General features: G+C 40.5%; 1 protein-coding gene across 1 annotated transcript in view; it reads right to left on the reverse strand.

The window, feature by feature from the left end:
• SYNE1 (spectrin repeat containing nuclear envelope protein 1) overlaps positions 1–12,749 on the reverse strand; it is a 457,027-nt gene that overhangs the window by 196,592 nt on the left and 247,686 nt on the right. The window contains exons 71-75 of the mRNA XM_073789748.1: positions 10,742–10,888; positions 7,458–7,583; positions 5,977–6,153; positions 4,409–4,674; positions 660–2,820 (exon numbers count right to left, since the gene is read on the reverse strand). Of these exons, the coding sequence (XP_073645849.1) occupies positions 660–2,820; positions 4,409–4,674; positions 5,977–6,153; positions 7,458–7,583; positions 10,742–10,888 (2,877 nt within the window). The remainder of the gene's footprint in view (positions 1–659; positions 2,821–4,408; positions 4,675–5,976; positions 6,154–7,457; positions 7,584–10,741; positions 10,889–12,749) is intronic.

Genomic DNA, 12,749 nt, shown 5'->3' on the forward strand with positions numbered 1-12,749 from the left:
ATCTTTCCGGACCGGGGCACGAACCTGTGTCCCCTGCACCGGCAGGCGGACTGTCAACCACTGCCCCACCAGGGAAGCCCTGGATATTCTAGTCTTGCTTCTGTTGTGCTTCAGGGAAGCCAGAGAAGAGGAAGCACTCCTCCCTGAGGAAGGGGTGGAGAGATGGGGCAACTGATGGGAGACCCCGCAAGAAAGCCTGGCTCAGCACTGTCAGGACTGCATCATCCGTCTGCCTCTCTCCATCTGGAGACTCTTCATCCAGGACTAAGCTTAGAAATGCCAGGTTTCACATTGTTTTTAAAAAAGCATCGCTACTTATTCATTGCTAATGAATGAATTTTATGATTAATTCCTCACATATGGTATTAATTATACTAGTGCTATCATTTATCTCTCCTAAAGGAGAAGGATAACTGAGGTGTTCCTGTATTAAAACCAAAGTCAAGTGAACGTGAAAACCACATGAAATGAATACCATGAGGATAAACAATAAAAGCACCTTTTTAAGTCACAACTGAAGATGATTCCATGTAGTAGTCAAAAAAAGAAACATTTAAGGAAGCAATTCTAAACAAAAAATCGAAACCAAAGAAATTTCTCACACCTATTTACAAAGAAGCAAAGTGGAAAAAAGAAAGGGGAAGCCCTGTGGTACCGACCTGTCTGGTGCGGAGAGCTTCCTGCAGGGCCCCGTCCAGCTCGGAGAGCTCAGCTAGCGTGTGCTGTAGGTCGGCAGAGATCAGCTCCTTGGCCCTCGTGAATTTCTCCTTCTCCTTGTTACTCAGCGCATTCATTATCCTCAGGCTGGACTGCACCTCTTCCTGATGGATTTGGACCTTTCTGATCTCCTCCTGGACGTCCCGCAGGTTCAGGTCCAGGCACAGTGGCCCCCTCAGCGCCGTCTCCACGCTCCGCAGCCAGTCCAGGGAGCGGCTCAGCTCCGTCTGGAAGTCTCTGCTCTGCACCATGCGGCTCTCACACTCCGTCACCGTCACGCCAATGGCGGAAGTCAGCAGTTTTAACTCCTCTTGCCAGGCTTGGATCTGATGCTTGGCTTTCTCGTAAGCTGAGGGATCAAGATGCGGAACAAGATCTTCGAGATGCACAGTCACTCGTTTTAGAAGAATTCCTGAATCCTGGAGGCTTCCCGCCAGGGAGTGATACACTTTGAGCTTCTCCTCTGCAGGAAGCGTCTCCTCGTTCACCTTGGCCTGCTCTGTTCTCACAACCTCTAGTTGTTTGTCTAGCTGGTGGCTCATCTTTTCATGCTCTTGATAAGCACTGGTGGTGTCTTCTAATAAGCTCACCCTTTGTTCTGTCTGTCGCTTCAGCCTGTGGTACAGGGTGACGAGATGCAGCATCCGGTCTGGTTGCCATGGCTGCCCTGTGCTGCGAAAACTTTCTTTCTTCTGGTTCAGTTCATCCACTGCTTCTGCAAGGGCTGCCACCTCTCCCGCAAGAGCTCGACAACCATCCTGAAGACACAGAGCCTCTTCAACACTCAGGTCGCTGGGGACTTGGCTCACCTTGGAGAACTGGTCTTCGAGATCACACAGAGACTGGGTTGTCAACTCGATCAAGGAATCATATTCTTTCCGAGCCAGAATTGCTTCCTGGACTTTATAGAACTTGTCTTTAGCCAAGTCGACAATTACATTGAACTGCAGGGGCAGTGCATTTAGCTTTTCGTTGAGGTAGGAATGATCGACTTCATTCAGCGTCGGCAGTATGGCCTGTCCAGTTCTCTGCAGCGTAAGTAGGAGATTTTCATATTCTGGAGATTGTTCAAGAATGTGTTGGTATTTGGCCAGTTGTGTATGCAGCTCAGCACTCTCATTCATTAGGTTGATTTCGGGAAAGGTAACAATATCTGCTTGTTTTAGCCAGTGACAAGCTTTATCAAAATCTTCCTTAAAATGCTTCCTAGAAACCAAATTTTTCTCTAGTTCTTGTAGTCGATGGCTGCACTTTTGTAAAACGGTGTCATAGACGCTCTGCAATTCCTGAAGCTTCCCCAGCACCTCGCTCTTTTCCTGCTCTGTGACTCCTTTCATTAATTCGCGGCCCTGGGCCCAAAGCCCAGTGACTTCATTTTGGTAAGTCTTGAGGCTGGCTTGTGCGCTCTTACATGTCTTCACTTGTTTGCTCACGTCATCCGGTAACAGGCAGATATGTTCACGGAACATTATCTTGCGCTCATGTTGCTGAATTTGGCTGGTCGCCTGGAACACCGCCATGAGAAACTGGGTTTTCTCGGACAAAGCCTTGTTTAAGTACTTTCGTCTCTGGCCCACTAAGTCGCTGAGACTGTTCACATGCCTTTGGGCATCAGAGAGTACCTTCTGGATTATCTGCCTCTCATTGAGGCCAAGATCAGCCATCACCCTATCAGCATCCTTCGTGAGTGATTTCAGGAGCATCTGTTTGGCCTCCAGTTCGCTGCAAATGGCAAGGTGATCCATGAGAAGGTTCTGAGCCATGTCAGGCGGGGGGCTCTGCTTAAGAGCCTCAGCAATGTTGGGTCGTTGCTCTTCCGCCCAGTCCATCAGCTCCTGAAATCTGGACCGGACCACACTTAACTCCTCCAGGTTGGTGACAGACACTTGGATTTTCCTTTCAACAAGGTCCTCAAGCTGAAACCAGCGTTGTTCAAGGTGACTCGTCTGTTCTTTGACTAATTCTTTGTCATCCACGTTCAGATGGTCTATCAAATTCTGCTTTTTCTCTTTCAGATCGTCAATAGCCTGCTTTCTCTCCTGCAATGCCAGTGCCAACTTCTTCAAAGCTTCTAGGTGGATGGCTGTACTCTCTGCGTCAGATCTATATGTATATATTAAAAGACATAAAATCAAGTTAACTTTAGTTAATACCTGTGATTGTTCACATCATGTTAAAGTGCATATCACCATCTTCTTTCTTAGCTTAGAGTGGTTCAAGTCATGGCTTATCGACAGAGATGCTACAATTATTACGGAACGGAGACCCATATATTTCCATAGCGGAAGTTGAACCAAGATAGTTTGCCCAGATAACTTCTTCTAGCTAAGGCTGCCCTCCCATCACATCTGAGGTGTACTTTTTAGCTTCTTCCTCTGACTCTCAGCAACTGACGAGGATCTGCATATTAACAAGTTCCCCTGATGATCTGCGGAAACACTAAATATTGAGAAACACTGATCTACTGCATTCTTGAAAGGCACGTGGAGAAATTAAGTGATCTGTGATTTACGTGCTTTACTGTGAGAGGAAGCTCCCGTAGACAATCCAGTGCTAGACGGTCTACCATGTGTAAGAAACAACCAACGGCTCTAACAGCTGCTCATGCGTGGAACTTAGATATTTTCTGTTTATCATTAGAAACCTTTAGAAATAACTGTGAAATGCAAAGGATTCTCATCCCTTTGACTACAAAACACATATGAGAAAAGTCCATCTTAGAGTCCTTTTCACTTACAAAACGATTAGTTCTCAAGTATGAGTAAGAGTGTTGGGAGGCCATACGATGAGTTCTGTTCGGGACATATTAGATCTGAGGCGATTGTGGGTTAACCAGACGGAGGTGCCTATTGTCCGTCTGAAATATGGGTTTTTGCTGATATTGGATTTACCCCAAAGATTAGTAAAATGCTGAGCGTCAAGAAAAAGTAAACAAATCAGAAAGCAGTGTACCTCCTCCAAAACAGAAACACCCCAAAACCAAAAACCCTACGATTTAATGAGTTAACTACAGCTAGAATAATGTTTTCAGTTTTAATTGCTACAAATTGATAAATCTGGGCAGAAGAAGTACAGGTTTTAATAATTATAGTGATCAGAGCATAGAAGGATTTCCATATGATGACTCAATGTATGTGGGAGAGAGGGAATCCTTTTCAAAGAAAAAGTTAAGAGGGGTTCAATTGCTATAAAATCAAATAAGACACTCATTAATTGAATTTAGATTGTTCACTAAGTTCTAGAATACCACAAGTACAAGACAAAACTAGACTGAATTACATAGAATGTGTTACTTTACAGAATTGACAAGAAACCCATGGAACTATAGATTCAAGAAGGATTCATGTCCTGAAATCATAGATGATAGTCCCATAACTGGTAATTAAAACTAAGAATATTCTTGGGATATTCTTTGAACTCACAGTGTAACAGCTTTGAAATATTCCTTGAGGTCGCAGGTAGAAATGGTGCCATTTTCAAATATTTTCCTCTTACTCACCTGCTTCAGTTAATATTGAGCAAGGAAAATCGTGATTATGGATACAGATGACACCAGATTCTTCATAATGTTTTATCAATATTTATAATGATAGAAAATGTTTAAAATGTAAGAAAGACATTTTTGACTTTTATAGAAATTAAGAAATTTCTGGCTTAGCATTTTGGTGACCCACTGGAGAATTGCTGTTACCTGGCTAAGTTATCCCATTCTGTAGTAAATTTTTCTAAGAACACTTCGACGACATTCATACAGTTGTGGTAATCTTGTGTTCTCTGGAAATCCTCTTCCCTTTGCAAGCACAGATTGTTGGACTGAAGGCACAGATCCAGCCACTGGTCGTTTAAGTGACTTATTTCCTTGTGTTCAGGAGACTCCTGCTTCTTGGTTAACTCATCCACCTTCTCTGTAATAGTGGTCACTGATGACTGTTTGCACTGTAGTTTCTTAACAAAATCCTAAAGGATAACAACAATAAAATAATGTTGAATAACCACCCCCCCAAATAAATACAGATTGAGACATAGATACAATACCTCTGAATACTTTTGTAATTGAAGAATGTATAGTGAGGGACAAAGAGAAAATCTAAAATCATCATACTTCCTTATGAACAAATTTCCAAGTGTTTAAGAATCAGAGGGTACTGTGGTATTTTCTTGTGTTACTTTGAAAAGTATAAGGAAAAACTGATAAATGTGAAACAGTATTATAGCCACTAAGGAAAAAAGCTAATATTTTATCTTAAAGTGCATCCTTAGTTTTCTAAAAATTTTTAAAGTTCATGCTTTTGAGAATAAAATCTAATTTATATTCTTTCCATTCTTCTTTCTGCATATTCAAACAATATCCCAGTAGAAAATAAAAATGGCTGATTGTCACAGAGAAAAAATAAATGTTAAGCTTTGTTAAAAATCTGGTACAGGGCTTCCCTGGTGGTGCAGTGGTTAAGAATATGCCTGCCAATGCAGGGGACACGGGTTCAAGCCCTGGTCGGGGAAGACCCCACATGCTGCAGAGCAACTAAGCCCGTGCGCCACAACTACTTGAGCCTGCGCTCTAGAGCCCGTGAGCCACAACTACTGGGCCCGCGTGCCACAACTACTGAAGCCCACGCGCCTAAAGCCCGTGCTCTGCAACAAGAGAAGCCACCGCAGTGAGAAGCCCGTGCACCGCAACGAAGAGTAGCCCCCGGGTGCCGCAACTAGAGAAAGCCCACGCGCAGCAATAAAAACCCAATGCAGCCAAAAATAAAATTAATTAATTAAAAAAAAAAAGAATTCTTTAAAAAAAAAAATCTGGTACAACTTCCAATCAAGTTAATATACTTATAATAATTTTCTATTATACTTTAAATTATATAAATATTTTATTACATTTTAAATCAGTTGTATGTTAATATGTTTTATATATTAAATATATATTTAATAAATTGATGAATCCTACAGCTTTAGCAATATTGTGATGAAAAGCTAATGAATAATAAGGCTTCATGTTTGTTTAATGGCAGAGTCTTCTGGTTCTGCTAGCTAAACCACAGTTCTTTATTCAGAAATAAGCTACAGAGTGAATGTCCTCCAATGCAAGTGGCCGACTGGAGCTCCAAGAAAATATCTGAATGTTCACTTTCTGAGGTATATTTTTCTGGCACCAAATGAAATTTGTTCTATCTCATTCCTTAAATAACTATGTGTAAGGATTGATTGACACACACCCGTCCTGGTCTCCTCTAGCTCCCCTGGAGGCACGTTAATTCCTACCTTTACTTGAGACACCATGTTCTGTGCAATATTTAGCTCCAGTTCTGAGTGCCTCCTCTTCATATTCTGCAGCTGCTGACTGGCATCCTGGAGGTAAATCCAAAGCTCAGCCTTCATGTGCTTGATCTCTTCCCAGCCCTGAGTTAAGTTCTGTGCCTGGGCAAGCCTTCGTTCAATCTGGAGGAAACACAGAGGCAAAAGTGAGCAGCAATGGACAGAATCATTTATGTTCAGTGAATCAGCCTGTCCATGTACACAGGCCAACACACGTATGCGCGCGCGCGCGCACACACACACACACACACGAGTGATAAATCCAAAAAGAATTATTTGCTTCAAGAAAAACAGATTTTATATTCAGGTTTTCTAAAGACTTCAAATGTCTAAGACTTATGCCATGTGATTTCAATCAATACTGTGAAGGTCTAGAAGTTTTAACAATTTATTAGGTCAGAAGCTGCCCTAATGGTTTCACATTGGGCATTTCAGTGGATACATCTGTTTGACTGAGTCATCAATTTGGTCTTGGGGTTAACTAGAAAAGACTTATATTGTTCTCTAGTGCATAGTTGCTGATACTTCTTATAGAACACTGAGTTGTTAACATTTTGGATATATGTTTAGATCTGCTTCACTGGTCTTTGAAATCATATAACTTATTTCGATAAATCATTTCTGTAAAAAAAAATATAGGAGCTATATCATCTTTCTTAAGGATTTAAATACAGACTTGCTTTGGTAATGTAATAAAACATAAAAGTAAAAATACATGTTAGTTTAATTATTTTAATATCCATAATATAATTATTTAATTATCTTAATTTCTTCATTATTTTTTCCTTTAGATCATTTTACTATTCTGGAATATTTAATCAGTTAAATAACAAAACCAAGTCTTTTTTTTTTTTTTAATCCAAACACGTTGTGTTCCAGAGTTTAAGGCAGCAGCAGCAAACACACAGCCTCTGTGGCGCCATCTGTCTGCTGCAGGCAGGTACTGCTAACTCATCACAACACTGTCCAAAGGGCCCAGATACAGTTTCAGAATTCTTCTCAACACCACACCCAGCCACTGACAATGAATTAGAAGGGTCATGACAGATGTTTGCCATCCTAATAGGAAGGGTCAGGAGGCCCTTTCACACTAAATATGACCGAAAGAAAACAATGGAAAAGGAGAAAAGAAAAAAATGAGTGAAAAAATAGGAAAAGAGAATGGTAATTGAGGAGAAAAGAGAAGAGGAAAGAGGTGCGAATGTTTAGCAGTTCAATGGGACTAAATATTTCACTTCCAATTCAGTGGCATCAGTATTAGCGTGTGCCTACTTTTCTGTGACTTAGTTGAAATTCAATACATATTTATTATAATGCTTGTAGGAGCATTATAGCAAGAATACTCCAAGGAGAAAAATTTTTTCACATCTAACATTCAAGCAAGAGAATATAGTCAGATATATCCAATGTCATTTTTTAACTTTTACCATTTGTTCTGTTTGTTGAATGTCTTTTGCTGTGGTTTTCACTGAAGAGTTTGACAAGTCACACATGGTACAAAGGAGATCTAAGTAGGTCCTTGCCTGTTCCTGCAAAGCTCTGAAGTGTTTGACCTGAAAAAAACAAAACAAGAAAAAAAAAACTTGTCAGAGTGAAAGAGACATGCTATATTTAGATAGCAAATATTTGTACCATTTGTGGTATTTTGTTGACATTTCAAAAATAACCTTGCTATGCTCAGTATTTTCACCATTGTTGTAAATGACATATATTAGTTACTCAAAAGAAAGCGTTCCAAACACACTGGCAGGGAGCCATTGGTCCCCCAGCTGTTTCTTACTCTAATTAGCCTGTATGGTCTGGGAAAGGGGAACAACCAAGAAACTTCCACAGTTTTTCCAGATTCTCTGTTCACATTCTAGCTTGTTTTCTTCTCTTTTCTTTTCTTTTTTTTAAAAATATTTATTTATTTATTTTTGGCTGCATCGGGTCTTCTTTGCGGCATGCGGGATCTTTTATTGCGGTGCACGGGCTTCTCTCTAGCTGTGGTGTACAGGCTCAGCAGTTGTGGCACACGGGTTCCAGAGAGCGTGGGCTTCTGTAGTTGTAGCGTGCGGGCTCCAGAGCCTGTAGTTGAAGCACACAGGCTCTCTAGTTGTGGCGCATGGGCTTAGTTGCTGTGCGGCATGTGGGATCCTAGTTCCCCAACAGGGACGGAACTGGCAGCCCCAGTTGTCAGGCTACTGCAGGAGTTACATGAGAAGTGATGATGGCCTGATGGAGGGCGATGGGTGGTAGAGGTGGTGAGAAGTGGCTTTCGCTTACTACATCTTTGTGATTAATTGGGAAAGAGGTATTGACTGCAAGTTGTATGGGATAAAGTTGATCTACAGAAACAGCAGGTGATCTTCCAAAATCATAGCGAATAATGGAGCCTAACTTTTTGACTCATCTCAGTATATTTCCTCTAAGCTGTGTGGGTTGCCTAGACACATCATTCTCACATAAATGTAACAAATACAGATCAATTTCCCATTAAGTAGAAAGTAGCACCTAAACTTTTATCCATTGCACAGACTGACTGGTGTTTCACTTCCAATTAGTATCATTAGCCGTTAACCAAAACCATCCCATCAGGTACCCATGGCTCAGAGAAAGTTATCTGTCCCAAACAGCCTTTGGAAATGAGCAGAGAATGAGATATCTGAATTTTTATTTTATAAAGATATTTACTTTAAAAAAATAATGATTTATTTTAAAATGTATACAGTTGTCCTGATTCCAAAAGCATTGGGAGCAGCTTGTTGACTGTCAATGACAAAACAGTTATGAAAGATTTTTGCTAAAAATCAATTTCAAGGGCAAATCTGATAGTACTTTTTCTCATTCCCCCAAATTCACATCATGCCTTATGAAAACAAATGACATTCTTAATGGAATCAAATCAGTCTGTCATTAGCTAATGGTAGTGAGGTCCATATTATCATTACATATGTATTGAGCATTTACCAGGTGGGAGGGATACACGACGCACCCTGGGACCCTGACCAAATTCAACGGCAGCCCATCAAAGCCTGCCCAGAGTCTGACACCCTGTCAGTAGAGGAATTCTCCAGTGACACATCCAAGCGAACTAATGACCCAGGACCTGCTCGACTTTACATGAAAGCAGTACTTGCCAAAGGAAAGACTGATCAAAACAAAGCAAAACAAAAAGAAACAACAAAAAACCTCTTCTCCTTCAGAACAACTGAGGTCCAGGTGTTTCCAATACCTCTAATTCCCTTCTCTGTTGCTTCCAAAGGGGGGCAGCCCATTCTGAGAAGCAGTGTGGAAGGGGCAGAAAGTAAAACAATGAACCATACAGTCACTGAATCTGGGCCCCAAGAAGGATCAGCATCCTCCTGCAACCACAGCTAATGCGGCTGCTGTAGGAAATTTCCTGTTCTAGCGAAAGGTCGTTGGGATTAATGTTATTGTCCCCCTCGCTTTTACTTCTTTTTTGGGGGAACAAAAGAGAAGAATCAAGCTTTGGTCTGCATTGTTCTGAATAAAGTACATTCGAAACAAACAGCCACAAGACAATGAATGACCCAAGAAAGCTCACAGTCTAATGAAAAAGCAGAATACAGACAATCTTTATTTCATTTCTTGATTCAAGGAGAGCCATGTTTGATTTGTCCATATTCTATTTTTTTTTTTTTTTTTTTTTTTTTTTTTTTTTTTTGTGGTACGCAGGCCTCTCACTGTTGTGGCCTCTCCTGTTGCGGAGCACAGGCTCCGGACGCACAGGCTCAGCGGCCATGGCTCACGGGCCCAGCCTCTGCGCGGCATGTGGGATCCTCCCAGACCGGGGCACGACCCAGTGTCCCCTGCATTGGCAGGTGGACTCTCAACCACTGCGCCCCCAGGGAAGCCCCATATTCTATTTTTTATAAGGTGTAATACATGCACTTCTGTGAGCCATTTCATGACTTAAATAATGTAAATCATTTAAGCCAGAAAGTATACTTTGGGGGACATATTAATTGCACATATTCTCTAAGCGGACTAAATGAACAAACATTATTTTAATATCAATTTGAGGTAAAAAAATTGAATTTTTACATTACTTCCTATCTGGCAGCAACCTTTACAACTAAATTCCTTTAAAATATATTCTTTGCACTACATAGAAAAATTGCTTAGTACAAAAAATCTAGAAACATCCCTCAAATACTCTGATGAAGTATCAGCAGCAACATTTTAAGCACGTAGATGTCAAATTAATAGACCATAGGTTCCTTTCACATGATAACAATAATTCATTCAGCATTCACTCAATAATTATTTAATAAGCACCTCGTTTTGTGCCAAAAAATTCAGGAGAGGCTAATTTTGCTTTTCTGTTTACAAATCACGTACACTGCGGTACACCATTTGAATTTCTTCATAACTTTCAGAAGGAAGCATACTTATAATCACTTTACCTAATAGAACACTGAGGCTCAGAGAAATTCGGTGATTTACCCATGGTCACCCTGTTGAGCAGGTACTGGAATCGATCTTCTGGCTACAGTGCCCATGCCCTATTTATTCTACCAGATTGACCTCAGTTGTGCGTCCGTCTTCCTGGTTAGAAAGCGGACTTAACTGGAATCAAGCTCAGACCTTATTTATACTTTTGTATCTCCAGCAACCAGCACAATGTGGCACATAATAGGTACTTAACATGTTTTCATCAAATCAGTGAATCACAGCGTAACATAAACTTGCAGGAATCACAATCTACCTGCTTAACGGCTTCTGCTCTGCTGAGAGGGGGATGTGCGCTTGGCTTTAAATCGGGCTGGACTGCAGAAAGCCAGGCCTGGCACTGCTGCAGGGTGTCTTGTCGACTAACGTGCTTCTGAAGTTCATGTTCCAGACTCTGGTACACCTGAGACAGAACAATCATGCTGCGGTCGTGAGAGCTGTTTTATATCTCTAAAAAGATCACTGCAAGCAAATGAAACAAGTCCACTTTCAATGGATCCCTCTCCCCACCATGCCCCCCAAAACTAGATACATATCTACGGAGTCTGCGTATGTTCCAAAATGTTGCAAAGCACATGGGCTATGCCCCAGTTTATAACTTCTCAACCCACACATTACAACATAATATCCTGATCATGGAAAGACAAGGGGGGCAGGGTGAATGTAACGCTAGAAATGTGTTAGAATACATAAAATCTTTGGAGGAAATTGGTCAAACATAAATCAAAAGTTTTTGCAGCTTTCCCCCATGATATAAATACTGTCCTTTTCATTTAAACTAGAAACTAAAAGTAAAAATAAAATGCCGGCTCATGAAAAGATAACCAATATTTCTCTAACTGAAAAGCTTCTGTTTTAGGGTAGGGTAAGTTGGAACTAAATTATAACACAGGGGAGGGCAGAGTTTGATGCCCTCATTTCATCTTAGAAGTTACATTCCAGGACAACACTAATCTAGAATAACCCAAACATTTTCTAATGCATCTATTCAATTACTTAATCCTCAACCAGCCAAGCAATTTCCATTTTATCCACAAAGACATGTTGAGAAGCTATTATGTGTTTCCTTGAAATCAAGGTGAAATATACCTATGACGTTTTCTGAGCAAGCTCTTCATCAAAAACAAAAGAAAGAAAAAAAGACTATGAGGTTAGACTGGCTTTTCTTTCCTTATTGAGACAACAGAAGCAGTAATTGAATTCTGCTTTTCTCTGTCATCTATTAAATTAATCATTTTTATCTGATATTAGGACTATCCCTTATTTATTTTTATTCCAAGCAGAACCAAAAAGAAAAAAGGTATTTTGCTTTCTTTAACATTTTTGCAATGTTTAATTATAAGATTCTGACTCTGTTCTTAGAATTTCATCTACTTTTTAAAAGTTTATTTTTAAAATATGTTTGTCTTTCGAACATTTACTAATTAAAAAAAAATTAAGCTGTGTCCCTAATGCACAGAAAAAGCCTGCTACAAAGACAGTGCTAAGAAATCTCTGTTGAGTGAGTGAACAAATGAGCTCACCAAAAGCTCCATGCTACTGTTTTTCTTGTCTCACCCCCTTTGTCATCATCTGCAATTATTTGTTAGATTCTTTTATCCCTCTTTTTTATTAACTTTTTTTTTTTTTTTTTTTTTTTGCCGTATGCGGGCCTCTCACTGTTGTGGCCTCTCCCGTTGCGGAGCACAGGCTCTGGACGCGCAGGCTCAGCGGCCATGGCTCACGGGCCCAGCCGCTCCACGGCATGTGGGATCTTCCCGGATCGGGGCACGAACCCGTGTCCCCTGCATCGGCAGGCGGACTCTCAACCACTGCGCCACCAGGGAAGCCCGTTTATTAACTTTTTGAAGGTGAATTTTCCAAGTCTAGGGATCAACTAATGTCACCCAGCATTTTTTTTATTATCGTGATGAACACAGATAATTCTCCCCATGTCACTTGTATTTCTCCAGTTCTTACTAAATAGCCCAGTAACAAAAATAGAGGGACCTACTCAGTGTCATTTATAAATTCCAGAATAATAAAGAGTAATCCACTAATTTTACTTAATTGTTGTTAAAAGGGTGATTCTTATTTATCTTAGACTTATATCTATAACATTAAGGATTCCATTTTATTGGAGGGATACCCACTGAAGTATACCTTGAAATTGGTGCTTACTTCTTTTCTCAATTTCTATATGAATACATAAAAATACTGAATTAGAGTAGAACCTGGGCTGCATAGAGTTAAAAAGAAATAATTATTGTGTGACTTACAGAATA

Source organism: Tursiops truncatus, chromosome 12 (genome assembly GCF_011762595.2).
Source record: "Tursiops truncatus isolate mTurTru1 chromosome 12, mTurTru1.mat.Y, whole genome shotgun sequence".
Taxonomy (NCBI): domain Eukaryota; kingdom Metazoa; phylum Chordata; class Mammalia; order Artiodactyla; family Delphinidae; genus Tursiops; species Tursiops truncatus.